General features: G+C 36.6%; 1 protein-coding gene across 3 annotated transcripts; it reads left to right on the top strand.

The window, feature by feature from the left end:
• Positions 1–86: 86 nt before the first annotated feature.
• On the top strand, positions 87–27870 carry TRMT11 (tRNA methyltransferase 11). Of its 3 annotated transcripts, none has more exons than XM_014076467.2 (13): positions 87–209; positions 2512–2577; positions 6664–6737; positions 8818–8899; positions 8994–9086; positions 11551–11685; positions 14652–14808; positions 16726–16806; positions 18088–18252; positions 21534–21606; positions 22942–23073; positions 23808–23928; positions 27246–27870. In XM_014076467.2, exons 1-13 carry the CDS (start codon positions 135–137, stop codon positions 27375–27377), a joined length of 1386 nt encoding a protein of 461 aa, XP_013931942.1. In that variant the 5' UTR covers positions 87–134; the 3' UTR covers positions 27378–27870. The 3 variants fall into 3 exon arrangements, with proteins under 3 accessions (XP_013931942.1, XP_087574654.1, XP_087574653.1); XM_087718528.1 differs by having other exon boundaries at positions 102–220; XM_087718527.1 differs by lacking the exons at positions 87–209; positions 2512–2577 and adding an exon at positions 3838–4205.
• The last annotated feature ends 100 nt before the right edge of the window (positions 27871–27970 follow it).

Raw genomic sequence — 27970 nt, 5'->3', positions numbered from 1 at the left:
AAATTCTGCGCTTCTCTTCCCAAATCCGGGGCGCTTCGACAATGTTTCCTCCTTTTCTTTTCCCCAGCCTCGACCCCGCCCCTCTTGCTCCACGCGCGCGCGTACGGCCGCCTCTAAGAGCGCGAGCCGGGACTATGGCGCTGGCGAAAACGGGCTATGGGCAGTACTTGCTGCTCCTAGCGCAGCAGAACGTAGAATTCCGGTTGCCGGTGAGTCCGAGGTGCGGAGCGCGCGCGAGCCCTTTCTGCCGCTTGGAATTTCCCGGGAACTGAGCGTGCGCGCGCGCGGCCTCCACGCGCTTCCGGATTTTATCGCAACCCTGCCTTGTGGGTTCGGCGCCGTATGAATTCTTTTGCTTATTCCGGCGCTGCAGAATGGGAATTAGAAAGTCCCGCCACTTGGTTGTTGTTTTTTTTTTTTTTGCAGACGAATAAAATGGGGTCATGTAGGCCTTTGCTAGTCTTATGCTGACACTCCAGGCTTCCTACTACCGATAGGAGCCTTGGAGCATTTCCCCAAGCTGCAAAAAAACAACAACATTCACTTCAAAGAAGAACGACATCCAACGCATGGGGTGGAAGAGAGATCGTTATGACAATTTCTGTTTGTTCAAGTTATAGTTTGCATAGTAGCCCATGGGATTTGAGCATAGCTTCTGAGTATTAAGTGTGGTTTTTATTAATATTATTATTGTGTGCTCTCTAGTGGTCGACAATTAACAATCGTGATGATCTGTCCCTACCCTGGTCTTTCAGAATTTACTAGGCGGGATGCCTGTGGCTATAACATATAATACGGAAGTTGATTGCGTACACGTTGGAACGCGAGAGAAAAAAAGGGTTGGAAAGAATTTCAGGAAGCTCAAATCTTGGACATACTCTGTACAGCTTCTTTGTGCAGATTTATATTGAAGATTCAATATGAACATCAACATGAGTAGAAGAATCACCCATCTGATTCACTTTTCTAGTCATGTAAACTTGAGAACCAGTTTGATGTCATTGTTAAAAAAGATCAGACTGGAGACCATGAGTTCTACTCCTGCTTTAAGCACAGAATCAATGACCCTTGGGCCAGTCATTCTCCCAGCTCTGAGAAAGGGGCAATAATGGTAAACACCCATGAAAAACCTTGCCAAGAAAACTGCTGGTACTTGTCTAGGCAATCTCTGAGAATTGGATAGGACTGCTTAGGTTGGACCAATTGCCGTATTCGGAGGTGAGAATGGATGAGGAAGTGTAAATGCTACCTGTTGAGGAAGCAACTTGCCCAAATTTTCTTGCATTGCATCAACTTTCCCCTCCACACTGCATGGAGAACATTCTACTCCACTTGCTGCACTTCATTCTCACTTACTCAAATGCTTCTTTTCCAATTGAATAGCTTTTCCCCATTTGGCTTAATGTCAGGTTCAATAACCTAAAATACAGCCTTGCCTTCTCTTTTTCCTGCCGAGGCAGAGGTGGGAAAACAGTTGGCTATTTTGCTTTTGTGTGTTTATACTTACCTGGGGTAAAATGTAAATCTTTTAAGTGGCCTTCTTTATTCCCGTCCTTCCAAGCGAAGTAATATTTGGCTGTACCTACTCTGGAAGGGGTGGAAGGAGAAAGCAATTGCAGCAACTAGCATTCTGGGTTTTCCAGTATGACTTATAGAGTGAAAAGTGAAAACCTACTCAGCTTTTGGATTATTCACCACTGATGATGATGATTATTTGGTGTCTTTGAATCAGTTTTTGATTCTTGGTGACAGGCCTGGATAGGTTCCTGCAATTTTCTTGGCAAGATTTCAGAAGTGGCTTCCCATTTCCATCTTCCTAGGCTACTGAGAAAGTGATTGGCCCAAAGGCACTCAGTTAGTTTTGTGCCTAAAGTGGGACTAGAACTCACAATCTCCTAATTTCTAGTGTGGCGCCTTCATTGTTACACCAAACTGGCTGTCCTGAAGTTATTCTTAAAGAAGATAGCCATAAGTTGTATTTTTTAAAGGATAAAGAATACTGTGATAATGATGATGCTCGCGTATCGTGTTAGAAGAGGACCTTGACATCTTAACAGGTTGTAGGTTGTCCACAATTTGTCTGCTGGTAAGGTCTATATGAGCACAAAATATTCTGCCACATGACCTGTGGGCACTATTGTTGCAGCATTTGCAGCTCTAGCTTTTCGAAGTGCTCACTTCTCTTGTGCTATGGTTGGTTTTCTATCCGCAGATGCCTGGCAGTCTTGGTGGATCAGTGTGCCAGGGTTTCCCAGGAGGTGGTATCAATATCCAGGGACTTGAAGGAGGCTTTCAACGTGTCTTTGTAGCATTTCCTTTGTTCCCTGTTCGATTGCTTTCCTTGAGACAGTTCACCATAGAGGAGATGTTTAGGGATGCAATGGTCTGGCATCCTTTCAACATGGCTTGCCCAGCATGTCAGTAATAATGCAATAACAGTGTTAGATGATTTTAGGATGTTTATTAAAATGTTGTTTCCAAAATGATTGCTCATATCTTACTTTCTTCTAGGAAATAAAGTCTTTGCTTTCCCTCTGTGATGGAAGATTCAGCAATTCACAAGAACTGAGATTAAAGGTAAGAATTATATAGAAGATGAAATGTATTTTTTATGAGATTGTTTTGTAAAATGAATATTTTTTGCAGCCAAGCTTTAATCTTAATCATGATAAAAATCTTGTGAAATATTATTTCTTGGATAATAAGGAATATTATTCTAATTACATTGATGCAGTGTATTATTTGCATGAAATAATTTGAAAAGTATAATGTGGGAAACAAAATATTTTCAGTGAAAAAATGTTGACAGTTGTTCAGTGCCATGAAAATGCAGGCTATATTTCCGAAAGGATATGCATGTATATTGGGCCCTTTTTTTGATCTGATATTTTTCTGGCCACATGTCTGAACATTGAGAATTGATACCACTCATTAAGTTGGATGACAGAATACCTACTATCCTTGCCAGCTGGTGCTGTCCTTGCAATCTGTGGGTAATCATGGAAGGACATCATCTTTTCTTGAGACTTCCTTTGAGGACCAGATGGGCCAAGAAAGACAGCTACAGAGAGCAGCATTGTCTTGCCAGTAAACCCTACTTTTAAGCAGAAACTAGAACAATCTGGGAGCACTGAATTCCAGAATTCTATGATTGCTGAGCACAATATATGGATAGGTTCATTTCCTGGAATGAAAACGAGTCATTTGCTCCCTTATCTTGGCATTTATGTGACCATATAGGTACCCTTTTCCCCTGAAAATAAGAGCTCCCGGATAATGACCAATCGGGCTTCTGAGCGCTCTAAATAAAGGTGAAACTCAAAAAATTAGAATATCATGCAAACGTTCATTTATTTCAGTAATGCAACTTAAAAGGTGAAACTAATATATGAGATAAGATTCATTACATGCAAAGAAAGATAGTTCAAGCCGTGATATGTCATAATTGTGATGATTATGGCTTACAGCTCATAAAAACCCCAAATCCACAATCTCAGAAAATTAGAATATTACATGCAATCAATAAAACAAGGATTGCACATTGAACAATATCGGACCTCTGAGAAGTATAAGCATGGATATGTACTCAGTACTTGGTTTGGGCCCCCTTTGCAGCAATTACTGCCTCAATGTGGTGTGGCATGGAAGCTACCAACCTGTGGCATGCTGAGGTGTTATGGAAGACCAGAATGCTTCAATAGTGGCCATCAGCTCTTCTACATTGTTCGGTCTCATGACTCTCATCTTTCTCTTGGCAATGCCCCATAGATTCTCTATGGGGTTCAGGTTAGGCGAGTTTGCTGGCCAATCAAGCACAGTAATTCCACGGTCATTGAACCATGTTTTGGTGCTTTTGGCAGTGTGGGCAGGTGCCAAGTCCTGCTGGAAAATGAAGTCAGCATCCCCATAAAGCTTGTCTGTGGAAGGAAGCATGAAGTGCTCCAAAATCTCCTGGTAGACGGCTGCGTTGACCCTGGACTTAATGAAGCACAGTGGACCAACACCAGCAGATGACATGGCTCCCCAAATCAACACAGACTGTGAAAACTTCACACTGGACTTCAAGCATCTTGCAGTGTGTGCCTCTCCATTCTTCCTCCATACTCTGGGTCCTTGGTTTCCAAATGAGATGCAAAAGTTGCTCTCATCATAAGAGGACTTTGGGCCACTGAGCAACAGACCAAGTCTGTTTTTGTTTAGCCAAGGTAAGACGCTTCTGACATTGTTTGCTGTCCAGGAGTGGCTTGACAAGAGGAATATGACATTTGAGGCCCATGTCCAGGATCCGTCTGTGTGTGGTGGCTCTTGATGCACTGACTCCAGCCTCAGTCCACTCCTTGTGAAAGTCCCCAACACTTTTGAATGGCCTTTTCCTGACAGTCCTCTCCGGGCTGCGGTCATCCCTGCTGCTTGTGCATCTTTTTCTTCCACACTTTCCCCTTCCACATAACTTTCTATTAATGTGCTTTGATACAGCACTTTGGGAACATCCAACTTCTTTTGCAATTACCTTTTGAGGCTTTCCCTCTTTACGGACGGTGTCAATGATGGTTTTCTGCACAACTGTCAGGTCAGCAGTCTTTCCCATGATTGTGATTCCTACTGACCCAGACTGAGAGACCATTTAAAGGCTCAGGAACACTTTGCAGGTGTTATGCCTTAATTAGCTGATTAGAGTGGGAAACCTTGAGCCTAGAATATTGCACCTTTTCACAATATTCTAATTTTCAGAGATTGTGGATTTGGGGTTTTCATGAGCTCTGTAAGCCATAATCATCACAATTATGACAAATCACAGCTTGAACTATCTTGCCTTGCATGTAATGTCATATATTAGTTTCATCTTGTAAGTTGCATTACTGAAATAAATGAACTTTTGCATGATATTCTAATTTTTTGGGTTTCACCTGTAAGCCCTCCCCCAAAAGTAAGCCCTCCCCCAAAATATTGCAACACAGCAGCAGCCATGAGGTGACCATGCTCGCCGCCTCCTGCACCTCAAAAATAATAAGACCTTCCCAAAAATAAGGCCAAGTGCTTATTTTGGGGGTCAAAAGAAAATAAGACCCTGTCTTATTTTGGGGGAAAGTAGTCCTTGACTTACGACCACAGTTGAGCCCAAAATTTCCATTGCTAAGTGAGGCAGTTGTTAAGTAAGTTGTGTTTCATTTTAAGACTTTTTTGCTACAGTTGTTAAAGAATCAGTACTATTAAGTAAAAGTAAAATAAAGTAAAATTATTAAGTAAATCATCTGATTGTTAAGTGATCTGGCTTCCCCATTGACTTTGCTCATGATCCTAGGACAGTGCAGCTATTATAAATATATACCAATTGCCAAGTGCCCAAATTTTGATCATGTGACCATGGGAATGCTGCAGTGGTTGTATGTGTGAAAAACTGTCATAAGTCACTTTTTTTCAGTGCTGTAGCTTCGAACTATCACTAAAAAATGTTTGTAAATTGAAAACTACCTGTACTTCAACTCCTGCAAAATATCTTATCCCTCTGTATGTCTTTTTCTTCCCAGGTTTTTTTTTTTGGGTGGTGGTGGTGGTGGAATTTCAGGAGCCAACAGTTTCAAATCTGGTCCAAATTTTGGGTCACATTTCATGAATCAATTTCCAGACCCCTACTGGTTAAAACAGGCAAGCAAAGCAAGGAAGAAAAAGAAGCATTTTGTTTCTGATATACACTGGAAATATATTTTGCTATATTTCATCTGCATTTCATCACATTTTTCAACATGTCTCCAACTCTCCCCTTCCTCCCCGTTTCCTCTAATTTGTATCTTGGCAACTGCTGCTAATATATCTTGCTGGAGATTTAAATAGCATTTTCCAACAAAGCATCGTACATGATGTGCTCTTGTTTGGTAATCAATTGGTTTCTCCCTAAGGAGAGCTGAAGATCCACTCCAGAGCTTTGCTGTTCTTAGTAGCATCAGTTCAGGCCTGATGTGACAGAGTTACTAATTAAAGGAAGAGCACCAAATAGGTATTATGAACAGCAAGATTGAAACTCTCCAGTGGCAGAGGTCATAAACAGTGCAATCCGTCCCCTTCTTCAGAAATGGAAGGTACAGTTGAACGTGTAGCATTATCTGTGATGTGAAAATGGGGGAAATATTTCAGAATAGATTATCTAGCTTTAATAAAATCTTTAAATTACCTGTCTCATATAAATTCGGCCTGTCTCATCCAAGGACACAAACAATTCCTGCTGAATCCCATATAGTTTATCCCCATCTATCCCCACCCCACCCACTCCGCCATAGGTTGCTTCCACTCTCGCGACCCTCTAGAAGCTCATTAAAACTTGGTTGTTTCGGAAAGCCTCTGGGGCCTGAATACTCTAGAGGGCCTGCTGTCAGGGTTGCTATATTAATTATAGCGCTTGCCTACTATAATTATATGTTGTATTTCCATTATTATTGCCCTGGCTGTGGCTGCTCCTTTGCAATACCACTTATTGTAGTTTTGATGGAAACATTCTATAAATGCTCCATAAATACATATGAAAAAGAAAGGGAGGAAGGAAGGAAGGAAGGAAGGAAGGAAGGAAGGAAGGGAAAGAAAAGAAGGTTGTAGCTGTCTAAATAACAATGTTATTGGTTTGCACTGCTGTTCCTTGTAATAACTGCTGCTTTTCCCTCCTGACTTCAGAGCCCGTTTTGGATTCTTGACTTGCCTTCTGAAGAGGTAGCTAGAAGACTAATGAAACGAACAGTATGTGCAAAGTAAGGACTGATGATGTTAAAAAAATAAGAATAAGAGAAGGAAAATGTCCCTGCTTCCCTTTTGCATTATGGTTCCCTTTAAGCTTTCTCTTCCTTTTTTCCAGCAGAGGTAGAAATCTCCTTCCGTCTCTCACTGCCAGTGCCAGTAGAACTTTGACTAGCTTATGAATTGCAGTGTTGACGTTGGCCTTTCTAGGATGCGTTTACAACTGTGTCAAAAAAGAGGCAGAATATTTATCTGTTACGGTTTCTATGCATGAGACTAAATGATTTCAGTTTGTTTTCTGATGGTGTGGTGCAAGGAATTTTTGTTTTGCATGCTTTAGTTGTGTTCTTTTGTACAAATATCATTAAAAGAGTTGAAGTTGTACAAAAGCAATATTGGAAATTTTATCCATCTCTGCTGCAAAGCCACTGGAAGTAAATATGTAATTCTTATTTTGTAGACTTTAGAGAGATTTAGTCTCCGGATGTATACTAAATTTGACAGAAATTCGCTGCTGCTCATTAGGGAGTTATAACACCAGTTTGAAAATCAGATGTAGCCTGCTTGGGATACTCTTTAACCTGTAGAGAGAGCTGTCAAAGGGGATTGCATCTTGGCACACTTATTTTTCAACATCTCTATTAACTCCATAGTTTCAATGCCACAATGTCTACCTCATTTAATGGAGCAAGTGACCACAATCCTTTTGCATGCCAGTGATGTAGTGTTTTTCTCCTATTCAAATTGGACTTGGGACAGCCTTGAGTACTCTTGCAAGGTGGATGCCAGCTGTTGCTCTAAAGCTTTGTGCTCTGTTTTTCCACTATATTCTACTGTCCCTTGGTTACAAGCAAATCAGATTGGTTCCACATCAATGCAGCAAATCCTTATCAACAAGAATTGAGATTACAAGCCAAGAAAATTAATCCAAGGAGGGCCTACTAGCTCCTTTCTTTTCTTGACTTCCCTAACATAGGATGATATTTTAAAAATAAGATTCATTGTGATCATATTGGCAGTATAATCAGATTGATTTTTAAATATCCCTGGAAATATGTCTTTGGCCTTTTGAATCAAGAATGATAGAAAATAATGGCCATTTGTTATGGTTTTTTTGTACTATAGATTTTTTGACACATGAAGTGCATTTATATCTTTTGTGTTGCATTTTTCTAATACCTCAGGGCAATTTTATTACCGCTGCTCAAGAAAGACAATGCTGATGTATATAACACAATAACATTTTGAGTCTAGTTTGAGATAACACCTAGCCCATCATTTTGGTCATCTTTTAGATTGTCAGTTGTTCTCAACTTTAATTTTATTTTGCCCATCTTATCATAGTTTTAAGCAGTGAATGCCTGTATGTGAATGTAATGTATATTTCTGTAATAGCAGTAGCAATAGCAGTTAGACTTATATACCGCTTCATAGGGCTTTCAGCCCTCTCTAAGCGGTTTACAGAGTCAGCATATTGCTCCCAACAACAATCCGGGTCCTCATTTTACCCACCTCGGAAGGATGGAAGGCTGAGTCAACCCTGAGCCGGTGAGATTTGAACAGCCGAATTGCAGAACTGCAGTCAGCTGAAGTAGCCTGCAGTGCTGCATTTAACCACTGCGCCACCTCGGCTCTGTATGGATCTGTATATATATTTTCTTGTAATAATAATTCACTGCTCTTATATTATTACATAGTGTAGGAGGAGTGTCAGACCTGACAGCAGAGTCAAAAGAGAAATCAGCCTAGAGTATCTTAGTAGTCACAAATGGACTAAGTCCAGCTTCTCCTGAATCCCATTGATCCTTAACCAGCACCAAAACAGTGCTAATGTTAGTTGAGTAGATTCCTGTGCATAGGCATGATGAGTAATAAATAAGTTTAATTGGAACATCACACATGGTCTTGGTCTTTTGTGCCTGACACATAGTTTTATAAACATAGTACATGCCTTTGGCTACGATCAAATATTATATATATATCTTTTAAAGTAAATGTATAAATTTGAAATAACCACTTTTGTAGAGGCAGTGGAGGTATTTAACCAAAGTAGGATAAAAATGTTCTTGAATACCTGTATTTATTTGCTTTTAGATCAATATTTGAGCTGTGGGGTCATGGGAAATCTGTAGAAGAATTGCATTCTTCACTGAAGAATTATCCAGTAGAGAAAATGGTTAGTATAAAAAAAAATCTAAACTTTTTCATTTTATTTGTTGTATGCATCATTTGCCCTATACCATAATGAAAACTTTCTTGCTTTGTTTTAGGCTCCATATTTACAGTCCAACTTCACCTACAAAATAATAGTCCATGCTTTCAACAAAACGCTAACACAAGCAGAGAAGATTCAAAGAATAGATGTAAGTAGTAGTTTAGTTCTTCGATTGCTTAAATATCTCTTATTTCATAATATTGCAGAAGGAAACGTACACAAGCACATACATTGCAACATTTATCACATAGCTTTGGAGAGCTAACATTCTTTTGTTGTTTTGAACATAAATCACAATTGCCTCTGTCCTGTCTTCTAATACCTGATGCATAGCCAAGTTGTCTTTCTTCATTCATTTAATAGTGTCACATTGCAAAGCCTTCATATGCTCAAGAATTCATTTCATGCCTCCACGTGTATTCCAAGGGCTATAACCAAGCCTTAGACTAAGCTTCACGAAGCCCTCATAATATGTTCACATTTTTCTCTCATGAATGAACTATGAACGGCATATGTACCTGTACCTAGAATTTAAGAAATTAATAATTAAAGAATTAGGGACTTTTGTCTAATATTTATTTAGCTTTATTGGGTTTTCTTTCTTGGTTTCTTAATTGTATATGTTTAGTTTATTTTTTAAATAAAATGTGTTTAGATTTGTTTTATGTTGTGTTGCACACACTCGAGCATTTGGGAGACAGGTCGTTATACAGTACAAATATGCTAAATAAATACCTACATAAGCTGTAACCTAGACTCCCCTACATCACTGCCATCTGTTGGTTTCCTATTAAAATTTAATTAGCTTTAAAGTCTTCCTAGCCCAGGCCTCAGAATTCTTCAAGTAGGGTTAGTCTTCTATTCATTGTTTTTCAAGTCAATGAAGAGATCATTGTTTGCTCTGTGCCTTGTCTTTTTTAAGACTATGTTATATTATATCATAAGGCACACCAGCAATGAATGATCCATGGGTCTCAGGTAATTGCCCAGCTCTCCATTTGTGCTATCCAGGACTCCGTCATTGTTTTGCTAAAGTTTGGTGATCATATGATCAAATTTGTGTGGTAAGATTTTACATGATTTTCCTTAAGGATGGGCATGACGCTTTTGATGATCTCAAATCACTATTTGTAGGGAGGAGGGATTTGGAGGATTTACTTCTTAGAAGTTTCCTGCTTCCATTAACACTCTAAAACCTAATATATAAAAAAAGAGCTAAATAATTTAATCCCCTGCCTTCCAGGGAGATCACTAGATATCCTCTTACAACTTTTGGGAAGCTTGCAGTTTTCTGCTTCAGCCTCCCACCTTGTAGATCTATGAAATAATCTATTTATAAAGCCTGTCAACATTCTTGATTTCTTCTCACTTCAGATAGCATAAAAATAGCCTTAATATTTGGTTGCACAATTGTCTTCGATATGATTCAAGGTGGGCGAATACAGCCACCCACCATCTGTAAATTTTGCAACTCCCATCCCTCCATCACACTTTGAGATTCAGCTAGACAATTTTTCAGTTTTGTTTAAGGAAATAATCATATAGAAATAGTAAAATGTATAGGAGTAATAGCGTATTGTGGTTAAAAATGCGAAAAGAAATTTCCAAGTAGCTAGCCAAAGATTAGAAGCCAGCAGATGTTACTCTACTTACAAATTTTCGAGTTGTGTATGAACAATTCATACACAATTCATGAACAATTTATGCACTGGGAGTGCAAGGAAGGATGGTCTGCATTGATTTTCTCCTCCCCAAGGGTCCTGGCAGTAAAAAGAAAATTAGTTGTATTAACCCTCTACAGCCGTGATGGCAAACCTATGGCACGCGTGACCAAAGTGGCATACGGAGCCATGCCGTTTGGCACACGCGACAGTGCCCGTTCCTCTTCTAGGTTTCTGGTGCGCATGCATGCGGCGATCAGCTGGCCTTTGTGATGCGGCAGCTGGAAACTGGAAGAGCTTGTCTTCCGTTTTCCGGCGTGAGCATGCACGTCAGCCAGCTGGTCGCCACGTGCGCATGCGCGCCAGTAACCGGAAGACTAGCTGGCTGGCACGCGGGAAATCGGAAGTTAATTTTGTGGTGTATACATGCCCCTTGGGTAGCTCCCTGGGCAGCTCTTCTTCTAGGTTGTGGCCCTGAAGAGTGTACGTGCATAGCACATGCGCGCTCCCTTTTCAGCACTTGGTGCCGAAAAGGTTTGCCATTACTGCTCTACACTTTTGATTTTAAAAAACACATGCAGCTCAAGGCTAAAGCAACTATATGCTTGATGACCCTTAAAGGATGAAAAAAACACCCAATTTTTAAACAGTGTATCTTCCATCAGGAATACATAATACAACTGACATTTGGTTTTAATAGATCACCAGTGCTATATTTTTTATTTCATGCTACTTTATTAACTTTAAAAATAATATTTCAGCTTATGAATAATACACATTTTATGTTTTGGCAGTAGTTGCTTTCAATTATTTGAGGTATACCTATTATAATAAAAGTAAGGAGGATACTGTACATAGGGATAAACAATATTACACATATAATATTGTTGATTAATGCATTGTTTCTAATTCCTCTCTCCCCCCTCTCCCCAACCTCCTCACACCATGTAGTCTTTGCAGTTTTTACCATTTAAAGGACGTGTAGATTTAAATAATCCAGATCATACATTTTGGTTTCTAGAAGATCATGGAATTTATCTCGGCAACAGTACAGAACAGCCTATTGGCTTATACTTTGGAAGATGGGTGAGTAATGTACTGCATTAATAATGAAATTATTGGTTTTTAAAACAACAATACAACCATGGCAGATTGACAGATTTGAATATGAAGGAAGTAAATGTTGAAGAGTATGACTTTATGGATGAAATAAAAGGAAATAGATGCATTATGTGTCTCAGAATGGGTTTTTTATATATATATATATTTATTTTTGAATAAACACAAACAGACAAAACACACATACAAAATCACAAAATCATCTTCCATTACAAATTGTAGACAGTGTGTCGATTGGTTACAAAAATGTCTGTGCATCCCTTCCACAGTCATCACCTACAATTCATATTAAATCATATATTTTAAATCATATATGATTTAATATGAATTGTATATATTAATATATATAATTATCATCATACCTCAACCTTCATTTGACTATAATTGTTTTTATGTCCTTTTATATAAAATATTCCAGACTTAAAGCAAAACCACATAATGGCATTCCATTAGTTCTTCCCAATATCATCCAGTAACATTACCTCTTTATAACATGTTCTAAATAAAAATGGGTTATATTTAATAACAGAGTTTCTAAACCTCCTTTCGTAGTCACCATTTGCAATTTATATCAAATTTCCTCTTATTAAACCAATACATATATATGCATTATTATCATTATCAATCATTTATTTAACTATATCCATTATCACTTCATTTTATACATAATGATCTAAATTTAACTAAATTTGACTTATTTTTTATCATAAGCTTTCATTACATCAACCTGTGTCTTTCCAGTAATAATGCAGTCTTATGTCTCTTGCCATTTGTGGCATTAATATTCTGGTTATTTCCTTAGTAAGTTTTATATGGACTTCTCTTCGCAACTTATTGCTTATTGCATATCTTGTATAACCTTGAAACCTTCCATCTGCTTCTTCGATCAGCTTATCTTTGGTTATTACTAGTGCTTCTGACAAGATTTCTTTCCTTAATTCCATCAATTATTCTCTGTTTTCTTCTATACTTTGAAATCTGGGGTAGAGCTCCAGTCCATCTATCTCCCCTTTCCATATTCCACTCTTTCCAACCACGCTCAGTTCACTGTCAGTATCAACAATTTTCTTGTCTTTTGTTTATTTTTTCCTTCAGTTTTTAGAACTCTGACCGCCACTTTCTTCATTTGATGAACACCCTCAATTTTTCCATCAAATTTTACTGTTCTATGATCTGTGTTCTCCAATCTCTTCTCAATTTTTTCTGTTACTTCTAATAATTTTTGAATTTCAAACATAATCGTTTGCAATGTTAAGGTTTCTGTTTCATGTTGTGCCATTCTTCCAACTTGTAAACACTGCCACTCTGGCATTCAAAACTTTTATTAAATTTAAAGCAAGTTCATTTATAATCTTTCAAAACAAGGCTTTGTTTTCACTCCACTCCAGCTGCCAATAAAGCTCCCGAAGAGCACCTGTATAAACAACCCATGCTCTTCTCACTATCATTCTTTGTAAACAAGCTGAAGAACCTTGAAATGCAAAGTCAAATGATCAAAGAGAAAAAAGAAAAGACAATATTTCCAAGCCTTCCAAGCCTCCAGCCTCCAAGTGGCAGTGTTACTTCCTTTCCCTCTGTTATTACAGCCCTCTTTGTATTCCTTTTATATCTTCTTTATATTCCGGGCTTAAAGAAAACAAAATTCTTAAATGGAGCAAAAAAACCTATCCAATCCAGCATTATAAAAATAAGGAAAAAGATTTTAATCCATAGGTATTAAAAAAAAGAATATAAAAAGTAGTAGAAGAAAAACTAATCCATTCAATTTAAAGAATAGGAAACCTTTGCAAAAGTTCCATCGATAAAAGAAAATTTTAAAAAAGGATAACCCACTGTCTAATGTAGCTTAATTCCGCCGTTTACTCTCCTCTGTTTTCATATTTAATTTAGCTTTAATTTTTTTGGGGGTAGTCTCTTTTATAATAATAAGATTTCCTCACCAGATGGACACACTTTCTCTTTCCGTTTTCTTCCCGTTCCGGAGCTGTCCCAACTTCAGCAGCTTCAGTGGCTGCGCTTCTGTCTCCGGCAAAAAGAGAATTTTCCTGGATCAATCAGGGACTTTGCAGTTTCCTGTGATCAGCAGGACGTACTCTTCCCTGTCACCGTCTCTTCGGGACAGTTTAGGTCCAAAAGGACCGTCCAGCGGCTCCAAGATCGCATGTCATGTCGTCACGACGTCAGCTCCTAACTCATGTGTCTCAGAATTGTTAAAGCTGTTATGCCTGCCTCGGTTCAAAACCCAAGAAAGAAATCCCATTGAATTAGAGAAGAGGTACTTTTACTGAGTTTGAAATGACAGCTGCGAAAGAAAAGCAAGATTTGAGCCAAAAGGTGCAAAAGTTACATACTGAAAGTTTCTCCATATCCCTCCTCCCAGGGACCCAGCGTGAATGTCCAATCCATGTCCCACATAGTGTCATTTGGGGCACATCTTCAGGTGCTTTTGTTTATCTGGAGTTCTAGGACGGTTGGCCTTGACTGGGTGTAAACAACTCCATTAAGCAGCACAATAATTCTGGAGAGCAAACCTCCCTTTTAGTTCACTTGGGCCTTCGTCACACCAGCACACTTCCCAAACCCCAATGCTATGCCCCCTCCTTCCCATTACTATGGCAGCGGATAGCAAGCAAGCATCAAAGGGAAAACCCATGCTGGAGATCCAGCTGACAAAAGCTTAGATATGTGCTTTCTTTTATAATTTTCAAATTAGTAGTTGAACTCGATTGTTTTGCAAAGTAAAATAACATTCTGGATTGGAAAGCATATTAAGAGTGCTGTTTTAATATGTACAACATGGTAATGTGATAAAATATATGCACCTGTGTTTTTTTAAAAATCGTTTTGTGTTTGTTTTTAGAAGTGCTTGGTAACCAAAATAAATCTTTCTTGTTCTTTTTCTCTCACTGCCTTCCCAACCATGTACTCCACAGGTTGCCAATGGACAACGGGACCTTATTGAATCCTACAGTGTTAAAAAAAGACATTTTATTGGGAACACGAGCATGCATTCCGGCTTGGCTTTTATCATGGCAAACCATGGAAAAGTAAAACCAAACAATATTGTGTTCGATCCTTTTGTGGGAACAGGTATCCCCCTCTCTTTCCTCTCATCCAAACTTTATCAAGTAAAAAAAAGTACATGAAGTGTTTTACATTTATTATCTGCTAATATTTTCTTTTTATTTCACTAAACTTACCTGGCCATTTCCCAAGTTTTTCGATAGAAGAATTTGCTTTTGGGAATATGCAGTTTCTACAGACCTATCTACTGTAGATGTTGCTAAACAACAATTCCCCAGCAGCCCAGCCAGTACTGTATGGAAGGGCTGAAGCATATTGTGAGTGGGAGTTAAGCATCACAGAGAATGGGTACTTGGGCACATATTTCCCTTCCTGCTGGTAAACGAAATTATACAGACGCAGTATATATTATCCAGATATAATTATGCAACATCCTCAGTAATCTAAATATGATTTATTCCCTAGGCTCATGCCTTCTTTATAAAAACTTTTAATATTAATCTTTAGCTCTGAAACTTCATTATAACCATACCAGATCACTGCTTAGAATTTACAACTACTAAAAAATATTCAGCTTAATTGTTTTATTCATGCAGTTCCTGTTGCAGTTGATATCAGAAGTCATTGGCTTCGAAGAAACTGCAGCAAGAGTCATAATATCTGGAAATAGTTCAAGAATACCTGCTTGATGACTAAGCAGTGATTCATCCAGTAGGAAAAAGAAACAAGGATGGTTTTATATCTATGACATTGCCCCATTATGGTTCATTCCAGTGTAACCACTCAGAAATCCCATTCATTTGACTGAAGTAAACTGGTTTATAGAATATTTTGGGAAGGAATACAGATGTTTAGAGCTCAGGAGCTGGTGGCCTTATGTAAAGGAATTTGGAAATGAGGCAGATAGGAAAAAGATGCTAACAAGTGAATTAAAGAATGAGCCATGGAAAAGGGACTTGGAAAAGGGATTTTGAAAAAGGGTTGCACAGTCCCGAGATTGAAGGTAATCCTGTCTTGATTTTATAAACTTCGTATAAGACAGGATAAAGAAAATACTTGGAGAGGCTTTCAAAATTGATGTCAGCCCTTCAGGTTCAAGAAACAGACATTGCTGGAATTCTAGAAATAATATAGGGCACAAATATTAATTCTTGAAAGCTACTTCCAAGTTTCCTTCAACCCATCCTGTATTAAAGAAAATCAAGACAAGGTCATCTTGAGTTTCTTTCTCATTCTTCCTTCAATTTCTGGAACTTCTCCAAGTTCCTCCTTAATAGGTCATATCTTCCTTCCTGCCTTTAATGGCTGTTTCAAACCTTCCGCAAGGTCATTTTTAGATTCCTTTACAGACTATAATTATTTGATAGTGCACCTTCTTCCTGTACTAAAGCGTATGAAGAAATTCCCTTCAGGATTTGTATGACCAAGGAAGCTATTTCTGTGCCCTTTGCTCTGAACAAATTTCAGATTTTATACTGAAGTTCACAATAGATCTTTTAAAAAATTGCTGTGTTGTCTAAACAATGCTATTTCTTATGTGGTTCCAGATATTCCTTCAGTTAGTTGTTTTTCTTGAACGAAACAGTAGAGGGCGCTTGTGTCACACGTATGAGATGCACTTTTTGTATGATGTAAATTGGTTCATAATGAGATATACACTAAGTAGCAATAGTGTATCCAATTTTGCTATGAAGACAATTTAAATATTAATATTTAAAACAATTTGCACTGGTGAAAAAAAGGTGAGACTTCTGGCCAAAGAAGCAAACATTCAGCAGCCTGAGGGTTGCTGAAAACAATTGTCAAAAATTATTATTTCTGTGTGATGATGACAGTAGCCTAGTCTGTGCCATACAAACAAGGAAAAATATTCAGGCACTCCAAGTATGTTGGGAATATTTTTATGAAGTCATGCTCCACCCTACTGTGGAATATTTTGTGAAGTGTAATGAGTATATTTTGCTTCTTTTCTTTGGCTTGCAGGTGGACTTCTTATAGCTTCTGCGCACTTTGGAGCATATGTCTGTGGCACAGATATAGATTATAATATAGTGCATGGGTTGGGTATGTCCTTTTCATTATTCACTAGTACAAATTAATTAATTATATAAGATATAGTAGTCCCAAAACAGCTGCTGAACCCAGGAAATTTTTATCAGACAGTAGTAATTACTTACAGCCTCACATGGTGAGCTATGATAGACAGACAATTTTACTGTCAAAAGAAAATGCAATTGAATTTTACTCCTGATTGTTGAAGGAAAGGCCTGCCTTTCTTCAGATTAATTTTTCAGTCACATGCGAATTTAGGTGACTGTTTGCAAAATGGAATGATGTTTGACTATAAAAAAATCTAGGAGATGTAATCAACTTATGGTGTGTGCATAAAATAAGTTGAGCCATAAGTTAAGAGTCATGGATTTATTTCTTACAATATGTTGATTTAGGTAGTCATCATTTGTTTTCTTTTCCAGCAATAATAGTGGGTTTTTCTCATGAGATACAATAAAAAGGGTACACTGTCCAGAGTTGCTATGTTTCTGTCTCATCAGAGAGAAGAGATGAATTCTGGTTTTGGGACTATCCAGAAATCCTGAAAAGAGGAAATGGGAATTGACTTCGCTTTTTTATTTGTTTAAATGTTTCAAGTCATTCTAAAGTATAGTAAAGTATAATAGCAGCTTTTCTGTTATTTTAAATGAAATATACAGTAGGTAGTCCTTGGCTTACAATGACAATTGGGACCAGAATTGCCATTACCAAGCTATAGAGCCCTAAAATGTGATGTTATGTGATGATGTTGTTTAACAACATTATTTCTGGCAGTCCCAGTTAACCAAGGATTATGAAAGTGGTTAAGTGATGACTTCACCTGACCTCAAGTTCTGATTTGGTGCTGGCTTCCCATTGACTTTGCAGAAGGGAAATCAGAAATCGCAATCACATGACTGTAGCTCGCTGCAACTTCATAATTGCAAGTCAGGCACGGAGTGTCCAGATCACAGTCATGTGACTGTGGGTTCATTGTGATGATTGGTACCCTCAGGATTAATCATAAGTCTCCATTGTTCAGCACTGTTGTAAGAATGGATGTAACCTGAGTGCTACCTGTAAGAAATGCTGCCATACAAGTTTTTGTTTTCTTCTGGAACTTACTGAAGAGTTGTGACTATTTGATTATGAATTAGGTCGTATCACTTGCGATCAATTTAAGGTGAAGAGAAATATTCTTACCAAATGTTATTTAGGTGAATGGAATATAAAAGAATTGCAGTGACAAAAGAAACATTGAGGATTATTTTAATCTCACCATGATTCCCCCCCCCCCTTCTTCATCACTCTAAGGCAAAGCTAGTAGAAAAAATCAAAAGTGGAGAGGACCTGATGAAAATATCAGAGCCAACCTTCGCCAGTACGGTTTGGAGAAATACTACCTTGACATATTTGTTTCTGATGCATCAAAACCCATATGGAGGAAGGGAGTGCAGTTTGATGCAATCATTACAGACCGTAAGTGAAGATCCAAAACCAGAAATAACTATAATTCATGAATGCAGACCATGGGGATGGTTGACAAAATGGAAATATCTATAAAGTTGTTATAGAGATAGATGCATATGATGAAATATGAGAATAGGAACATCTGGACCTTTAAAATATGCTAGTATTTTTCAGGACTATTGAACTCAAGTATGCATTGTTTTGTGTAATAGTAAATCCAGTAGAAACATGCCTCAGTATTTTGGAAACATCACAGTACTGGCATGCAAGTTTATTTCTGTGAATGAATAAATAAGCATTTGCTCTCATTATTCCCCCCCCCTTCAAAAAAAGTAAAGTTAGTACTTGTGAAGCATCTTAATTTCAAATGTAATGCTTGCATATGGAATTTCCATAAGCAAACAGATAGGAATTCTAGGTGTGCATTGCAAAATATGATGGTTTCTCCTTTAGTTGGTATTAAATTCTGTGTTATTTTTCTGACCAAGTCAAGACCATTTCCAATGAGTATAAATTATTAATGGCTTAAAAATATTAATGGAATGCTGCATTGTTTATACATATGTTATATGGTGCATTGTCTTGTTTCTGGAGTAATACCATATGCTTAAGTTTTCCTGCCTTTGCTTATTGAGCTTGTTTTTTAGTTGGGATTAGTTATAAAAACTCCAGTAATAAGCTAAATATTTTAAATACTTCTTTGCTATGTATGGTTATGTAATCTAGGAAATGTGACTTGGTTGGAAAAGTAACACAGAATTTAACACCATACCAACTAAATATTTACATGGGATAAATAATGTAAAATTAGGGTTGTCCCTTTTTTGGTTTAAATTGAACATATTTAATTCTATTACTCGTTGAACCATTGTGAATTTCATAAAAGTAACAAAAAATCCCATTTTTATGCTTGCTTTGAATTCATACTTTTTAATGAATCAATATTTAGAAGGTATGAATTATAGCACTATTTAGAGAAAAAGAGTTCACTTCTGTCAGAGCAAAAGTGTAAATTTATGCTTTAATATAAAATAAATTCTCTCATGAATTACTTCCCAAAATATTTTTCATAGACTACAGGAAAACCTAAAATATCCTTCAGCCAAATATATTAATAATCATCCAGCATTTAGAGGAGAGGGGCGGCATGTAAATCTAATAAACAAATAAAATAATATTTAAACATGGAAATGGACTAAAATATTAAACTTACTGTAAAGTAAAGTAAGAATAGTTTTACAACAGTGTCGAAGTGTGAACGATTAAACTGTACAGTTTAAATGCTGAATTAAATGTTTTTTTTTAAAAAAAAACCGTTAAGACCACGAATGCTGTGAAAGCTCTCTGGAGAAGGAGAAAAGGGGAGGTTGCCCACAGATGTTTGAAGTGATGGCCTCCCATAGGCTTGAGTGCCAGGAGCCAAGGGGGACAATCTTTGTTCTCACTAGAATTGGAACTTCTAAAACTGACGTTAATTCAGCTAAACTCACTTTTGAATAACAGTCAGAAGGGTTCAATTTAACCACTTTATGGCTATCACAGGCATTCAAATGGCAAGCTTAATTTGACAGCTGATAAGTTTTACTTTTTTTGGATTTAGGAAACTTTAAACAGATTTTTTTTTAAAAAAATATACATTTGGCAAAAAAAATGATTTAAGAAAGTTTTAAGTGGATTGGAAGACCAGAGAGATTGAAATATTGGTTATTTTTGTGATAAGATTTAAAAAAAAAACTATATTAAATATATTAAATAATATATTTGTGGGGCCCAACCACAAATTGGGGAAAGGATCTGGACGAAATCCTGGATGATGCCATTTTATGGAATTTACAAAGTAGGCTGGTGAAAGCTTTGAAGGCTGCTCTTGAATGCCAAGGATTGGTGAAAGATCAAATCTTGTGATACCATTGGAATGATTTAAAGGCTAATGTTAACGAAGAACAAAAAAGAGAAATGCAAACATGGGGTATTTCAGGGATAAAGTATTTGATATTTCTGGTAACTTCTAATGGACTCTGCTGAACCAGAACTGAAAAGATGATGATTTCTGGATTGGGTATGGATAAAAGTTAAGGAGAGAAGAGTTATTATTTGTGACTTTTAAAAGGTGAAAAGTTACTATAGCACCTTGGTGTGGTGAAGGTTGGAAGCCATTTTATTATTGTCTTTGTTTCCTTTTCTTCTTTCTGCACTTTCTGAATTTTTATTGTGGTTTTCTTTTTTCTTCTAGTTTAGTTTCGATTCATTTTTACTAGGCTTATTAAAACATAAATTATAAAGAAGTACAGTTTAAATGTTGAATCAAATGAAAGTTAACAAACAGTGCCTACTAGTCCTTGATTCAACTGAGCTTTTTATAACATTTCACTGGTTTCAGTTTGTTGAGATTAATGGAACCTTTGTAAGCGCTCCCATATATTATCCAGCTAGAAACAATCACATCACAGTTCTGCTGCATGTATAACAAGACTTTAAACTAGCTGCATGAGCAAGAGAATAGTTCTTTTTAAGGAGCGGGAGGAGCACAGGGACAGACCAGCAATCATTTTTAAAGCTTGGTGGATCTTAATGGTGAGTTAATTAATTAAAGCAATTAGATGAAGAGAGCTGAGTGATCTGGATACCAGTAGATGGGGTGCCTCCTCTACATTCTGACTCCAAAAAGCTGTTGCGCAAAAGAAGAATTGCTTTGCAATATCACAATTTTATCATTATAAATACTTGCATCCTGTTTCCCAGTCATTCCCTTGACATGTCCAAAGCAAGTGACAAAGACAGTCAGGCCACAGCTGACTGAATAACCTCTTTTTTTTAAAAAAATGGATTTGTATTATGTTCAGATAAAACCAGCTTAGGCAGTAGGATCAAATTCAGTTAGCTGAACGTTGATTTGAAGAAAGAGGTCTCATCTCTCTAGCTAAGAATTCTGTGTTGTGTTAAAAGATTAGCCAACATATTGTAGCATAGCCTTCTGTGGGTTAGTTCCTAAGTCAAGGATTTATCAGTGACCAGATATAGGGTAGTACATCAGACTGGATGGGCTAATCTGTGTGGGAACACCTGGTTATTTAACTATCAATAGGATTTTAAATACAGCAGGGCTCCTTTGGGTCCTTGAATGAAGTCAATTTGGTTGATTCAACAGTTGGATTGTAGGCTTTGAATGTATGTATATCTGTTTGTATATTAAGACTATGGAGAAAATTCTTGCTGTTAATGCAGTAGTAGCCGCTAAAATTTCAGAGTTATGTAAACCAATCTGTGTCTTGTATTTATTTTCTTTGTAGCACCATATGGCATTCGGGAAGCCACCAGAAAAATTGGTTCACAGCGGGAAACACCAAAAATGATTGAAAAAAGGTAGGCAGAGCTTGGATTATGAATCACAAATCTGAACAGAAAGCTAGCTGTGGCTGTGAAAACATTTGCTGAATGCTATAATCTTCTGCCAAAGTAGTAACCAATTCAACCATGCTGTTTTTAATTAGAGAGTTTTTATATAGCATTTGCTTGGTTTGTGTATCTCTTTTCGGATAAATTTTGGGGTTAGGAATTTATATAAATTATTGCTCCCGTATGGAAAATAGTGGTGCATTTTGGTGTAATTTCTAGAAAATAGATAAAGTGGGCAAAAAAGATTATTCACTAATATTAATTAGAGTTCTTCCTCTAAATCTTACCAGATGTCATTGTAACTTTGAAGACCGGCAATAACAGTTACTAAAACACTGCATACATGGAAGAGCAGGTTTTCTGTCATGCATGTTTCAAACATGTATGTTTTTGAAGTTTTGGTTTATATACTAAACGGGGCTGTTTTGTTCTTGATATGGAATGAAACATAATAGTTCTGGACAAGGGTGGTTTTGTGAGGTAAGAGCAGACAAGATCGTCGTATGGTCAGTGGTAACTTAAGGAGATGTAGGGAGAGGAAGGCCATGAAAAGGCAGACAGTGGGTTAAGTCACGCTGAGACAACAGCAGTAGCTTGTGGAAGAGGATCAAACAAGCATAAAGGCCACTTGGAGAAAGGGGAGGGGGAGATGCACTCCACTTTTCCCATATTCAGCCTATTAAATCATTCTGGGATACTGTGGGTTTTATTTTGGCAAAGACTCAAAAACATGGGTTTTCTTTTGCCAAACCATGGCTGATCTGAAGTAGTTTGGCTGAACTTTTGCAATATAATTGATTATTTGGGGTTCAAAGCAAAATCTGTCTTCTGCTTCATCCAAACTCCTATATATAATTGAGTTTGTAAAGCCAATTCCATATTGGGCATGTGTTATGCATGTCGATAAGGCTATGCTTTAAAGTATTGACCAGAAATCGATAGTTTGAAATCTATACCAAGTATAATCTTGCATCCTTTACCTTTTCAAGTCCCACTACATCTCCCACCAAAGTTTATAAAATTGAATAACCATGTGCCTTTCCAGATCCTTATTACTGCTACAATTTTGCTCTTCTTATAAAGTGTGCCTTATATTTTCTTAAATTCAAACTTTATATAAAAACTTCATTTACACTTATTCTTAATTAGACTAAATAGACCAAGTAGATCAGTGCATTTTTAAAGGCTAGGAGAAAACTTTTCGATTCCTGTGAGAGATAATTAATGTTTAGGTTTTGTTCTGAACTGTAAATGTCCAAGTATCAATAACTGTTATTATTTACTTTTCAAAATATCTCCTAGCACTGAAAATCATAACCTAGTTTCTTCAAATTATCAGCTGAGTGACATAATCTTTGACCTGTTAAAATTTGCGGCAAAGTATTTGGTTCTTGGAGGAAGATTGGTCTACTGGTTGCCTGTGTACAAACCAGAGTAAGTATTCTATATTACAATAGTTCTCTGATTTTAATATATGGAACAGGAGAGAATAGATTCTGAAGTCTGTGGGGATATTTTCCCTATTTGTATATTATTTTGTTATAAGCACATGGTAATCAGTGAGTACTAAACACTGGATATTTGCTATCATTTGGATTTATTGGTAAAGAATTTGCAGCTTGGAAAATAGGTATTAATTACATATGTAACTTATCCTTGTTCTAATAAACTCAGGATGGCAGAAACATATTTCTCAAATTTAGAAAAACAGCTTAGTATTGTATGGACAGCTTTTTTTTAAAAAAAATGCTTCTATTAGGCAGATTTTAATAATTTATTTAAATAACTGTTGCAAGAAAAATCCTCATGGTACATTTATCCTATTTAAACCAAACTTTTATCTGAAACTTTCTTTCTTTCTTTCTTTCTTTCTCTCTCTCTCTCTCTCTCTCTCCGTTCCTTCCTTCCTTCCTTCCTTCCTTCCCTTCCTTCCTTCCTTCCTTCCTTCCTTCCTTCCTTCTTTCTTTCTTTCTTTCTTTCTTTCTTTCTTTCTTTCTTTCTTTGGATTCTGAAAGCAATTAGCACACATTGTTTCTGGAAAATTTAATAAGGCTATGAACCATGTGGAAGTGTATAGTCTAATTCAGTTTGAATCAACCCCTCTGGCAGTTCTGTTTCAGATTCACATATTACCGTTCATAAGCTCTTTGACTGTTTATTCCTTCCAGATATACAGAAGAGATTATACCTCAGCACCCTTGCCTGAAACTCGTTAGCAACTGTGAGCAGACGCTTTCCAACCACACATCAAGATACCTGATAACCATGGAAAAGGTGAAAGAATTTGAGGTAATTGTTTGGATGGGCTTTCATGCAAGGAAGGAGCTGTCAGCTTTCTCATGGGTTTTTCTACTGCACTGTTGTAAGGTGTTTACTATGCCAAGCTATATTTTTAAAGCAAGTTTAGAAAGTTTGTGAATGCTTATAAATATCAAAACAGAAAGCCAAAATATTTAATGAACTTGAACACATTCCAGGAAAGAAGTGTTTAGTTTCATTTCCATTCTTTCTGAAGAATATTGGATGGTTTTTTTAAAAAGTATTCCCCCCTCCCCTTGTTTTATTTTCTTCACTTTAATTTAATTTTCTTCATTTTACTTGCTTTAGTTAAGTGTGGCACATTGACTTCACTTAAAAGGTTATGATTTTTCCCTATTTTCTGTAAGGGAGGACGGTGATCCCAATTTTGGAATATTTTGTCAGGGTGTCTCTTTGTTTGGATACATAGACCATCCTTCTATTGGATGCATTAAATTCATACAGTCCTCTGTCTGCACGATTCATGTGGGGAACATCATATGGAGACGTCATTACTAGACGTTGATTGTTACCAGCTTTCAGATTTCTTTTTCATATCTAACATTATTAAAAGAGACCCAAAATTAATCAGAGTGAGGAGCAATAAAAAACCCAGTTAAGACAAGTGAAAAATCATTTACATTTAATAAATTTTGAACTATGTATCACTGAGTAATCTCATTTTAGTAAGACAAAGTAAAGCATTTTATTATTTTTATGACAGGGCAATCCTTTTCGTGTCTTCTCAAAAATCATTTCCCCTGACTTCATGGGGAACTCTTTGGCAGCAGTTGGGTTCTTTTTAATCTCAATTTCTGACATGAACTTTAAAAACTTTACCATAACTTGGTAAAGTTATGCAATTTTTCTTGCTGTGATCAGTAACACTGAAAATACACACGTGTGTGCATACACATATTCTAAGTACTTTATGACACAGTACTCTATTAACAATAGCATTTGTTACTCCACTTTTTAGTGTATCAAGAATTTAAGGAGCTTCTGTTCTAACATTTGAAAGGGATGGGAGTGCGATAATTTTACATTGATAAAAATAAGCATGCATACATTGACAAATAAATATTTTCTAATTATGATGTTGGAAAATTACTTGAAAAACCCTTAAAATAACAAAATGCTTAAAAGAACTAGAATTGTTTTTAATTCTTTATTATCTGCACTGAGTATCGTGTTTGAAATGGTCTATTGATGTGCTATTATATTGCATAAGTTATCTATCAGGACCCAATTTTAAATAAATGTGTAATTCGGTACCAATAAATTAGTTTTGGTCATTTGACATTTAAATTGTTTGCACTGCTGGGAGGAAAATACAGTAACTGTCTTAAGAGAACAGGAAAAACTATTTTAAACATTTAGTCTGCATTAAATGGGTTTCCATGCTCAAGTAAGGCTTTATGGTGGCAGAGAATAGAAAATTAACAAATAGTTGATCTATAAATAGCAAGATGTATGTATTACCTTGCAGTTGGTTAAAGGCAATATTGTGTTTAATGGTTTGAACTGTAAGATATTTTCATGCTCTAACAATGATGTAAAAACATTATTGTTGAGTATACCTAATACAATAGGAACATATTAGTGACTCACTAGTAGCTTTTTCATCATAGCATAGCATTTTAATAAAAACCCATTAAAAATCTTAAAAGTCCGTTAACCAGTCACAGTTCAGAGATTAAGATTTAATCTTAATATTTAAGACAAATAAATAAATAAAGATTAAAGATTAAAAAATGAAGTTCTTTGACTTCCGGGTGGTAAAATAGCTTTAAACATGACAGGTGTTAATGCAGTAATCTACAGGAACAGGATCCCATCATAATATTTTATTTTAGCTGTGATGATGGTGTCATCTAAGCATCTTCCGTATGTTGATGCATCACCATCCAGCCTCTAATCCGTCCTCTAATTGTATTTGACCAGCATATCAGCTTGTAACCTTATGTTAATAATACAGGATAAACATTTATGTTTGTTAGAATTAGTGTTGGTAGCATTTTACTGTAATATCACGATACACATTCTTGTGATAATGTATATTTTAAGCAAATTGATGTTGAAAATGTTATCCATACTGGTATTGTTCAGATCAATATGCCTAAGAGCTTATTATTAAGGGAGCAAATACGTTAAAATCTTTTCTTGAGAATGTTTGTTATATAGGTTGAATCTTTTTATGCCTGGAATTTTCAAAGCTTTACTCGCATTATCTTTCTTGAGCTAACTTTAAATTTCTCAACATATGAGTGCTTTCAGAAATTGAATTCTCCCGCATTTGGAAACCAAAATGTACATTTGCAGATTTTGCAGAGTAAAATACATGCTAAAAACACCTATTTGTTAATTCATTTTTATTTGGTTATTTGCTTGTTATCTCAAGCAATCTTCCTCTCTCTCTCTCTCTCTCTCTCTCTCTCTCTCTCTCTCTCTCTCTCTCTCTCTCTCTCTCTCTCTCTCTCTCTCTCTCTCTCTCTCTCTCTCTCCCTCCCTCCCTCCCTCCCTCCCTCCCTCCCTCCCTCCCTCTCTCTCTCTCTTTCTCAAACACACTCACTCACTATCTAACTATCTAACTGTTTTCTGATTTATTTTTTTCTTTGTATGTTTCAATTAAAAGAAAAGGATTGCTAAAGGAGAAAATACAGAAATTTAATGCTCACCTAGATCTGAACTTTAACAAACAATAATTTACTAAATTGAGACCAATGTCTTTAGATATGCAGTGTTCCTAACATAACTTTATAAGCGTGCACTTATATGTTTGGTTAGGGAAATGCCTCTCACTAACAGGCATTTATATTTTCATTATGCATTTACTAGTAGAATTAATTCTTCCTTGCATTTTGGCTCACATTAAAGACTCTTCACAGCAACAAATAATGCACAAAATAAGGAAACTATCAACAGGATATTAAAACAATTGCAAAATACAAGTATCATAGGTCTCCCTCTGAATATTATGAAGAGTAATTTAAAACCCTAGAGTGGGATAGAATGGGGTGTCAGTTAAAATGACTGTTTTACATCCAATTCATCTATTTTGAAATATCATTCAAGTCTCCTCATGATGAGAATGATTGGCAGGAGAGCCTAATCCATTTTGTTATTGATCATCTCATCATCTTCATCAGCCGATCTTTGCAGGAATCAGCAACCAAATATTTTAGAAAAATGAAAAGCAGGGTAAGAATTAGTATTGTTGCCATAGTTTAGCAGTTGAGCTCTTCTAGCATTTCAAGGCATAGCAAAGCGTGCTTCATGTCTTTACATTGTCTTTTAATCCCATTTAGGAGGACGACTATAATTCTCACATATTGGATAGCCAGTATCTGCAATACAAATGTCACGATTCCTTTCGTGAGAAATATTTCAGTGGAGTGACGAAGAGGATTGCCAAGGAAAAAAAAGACAGCCAAAAGTAATCTGTTTGGAAAGGGAAAAAATGAAAGCAAGGAACGCACAAGGCTTGTATTTGGCTATTAGAACATCTGGACCTCTACATTATGTAGAAGCTTCAGAGAACAAATACTGTTTTTAATTTTTTTTTAAACTCAAAGCAAAAACCACAACATAAGTGAAGGACAGTTCTTTTTCATTAACTTTGTTTATACCAGATTATTGCACAAGAATTTTTTTGACCTTTATTTAATTTATTTTAGGACTTCAAGTTCTAATGATAATTGATTACAACCTTTATCACTATTAGCCTTTCAGTCTATTACCTCTAGCAAAAATGAAGACTATTGTTTGGCTTTTTTTAGCTGTGAACATCTGGAAGTCTTAGGAATAATACAATGGTATTTTGGTTTAAAATATTTTTTTTTTACTGTTGTGAAGATCTATTTCAGTTTCCTTTATTCTTTTGTAACCGCCATACAATAAATTAAGAAAAGTTTGTTCTGAATTTTAAAATTATATTGTCTGTCGCAGCAATTATCATTTCTTACCGCCATTTCTAGAGCCAATACGCCCTCTTCCTTCCTGCCAAGGATCCCCCGTGGTATTCTACATCTGA

This window comes from Thamnophis sirtalis, unplaced genomic scaffold (assembly GCF_051295495.1).
Source record: "Thamnophis sirtalis isolate CommonGarterSnake01/CBP01778 unplaced genomic scaffold, rThaSir2_p1.2 scaffold_6, whole genome shotgun sequence".
Taxonomy (NCBI): domain Eukaryota; kingdom Metazoa; phylum Chordata; class Lepidosauria; order Squamata; family Natricidae; genus Thamnophis; species Thamnophis sirtalis.
Note: the sequence above shows the minus strand (reverse complement) of the source record. Positions and strands in the feature narration are given on the sequence as shown.

Excerpts from the sequence above, each read along its gene's own strand:
- TRMT11 (XM_014076467.2), top strand. The coding sequence starts at position 135 with ATGGCGCTGGCGAAAACGGGCTATGGGCAGTACTTGCTGCTCCTAGCG. Across the intron at positions 8,900-8,993 it reads ATTATCCAGTAGAGAAAATG|GCTCCATATTTACAGTCCAA; the intron begins GTTAGTATAAAA and ends GCTTTGTTTTAG. Across the intron at positions 23,929-27,245 it reads AAAAGGTGAAAGAATTTGAG|GAGGACGACTATAATTCTCA; the intron begins GTAATTGTTTGG and ends AATCCCATTTAG.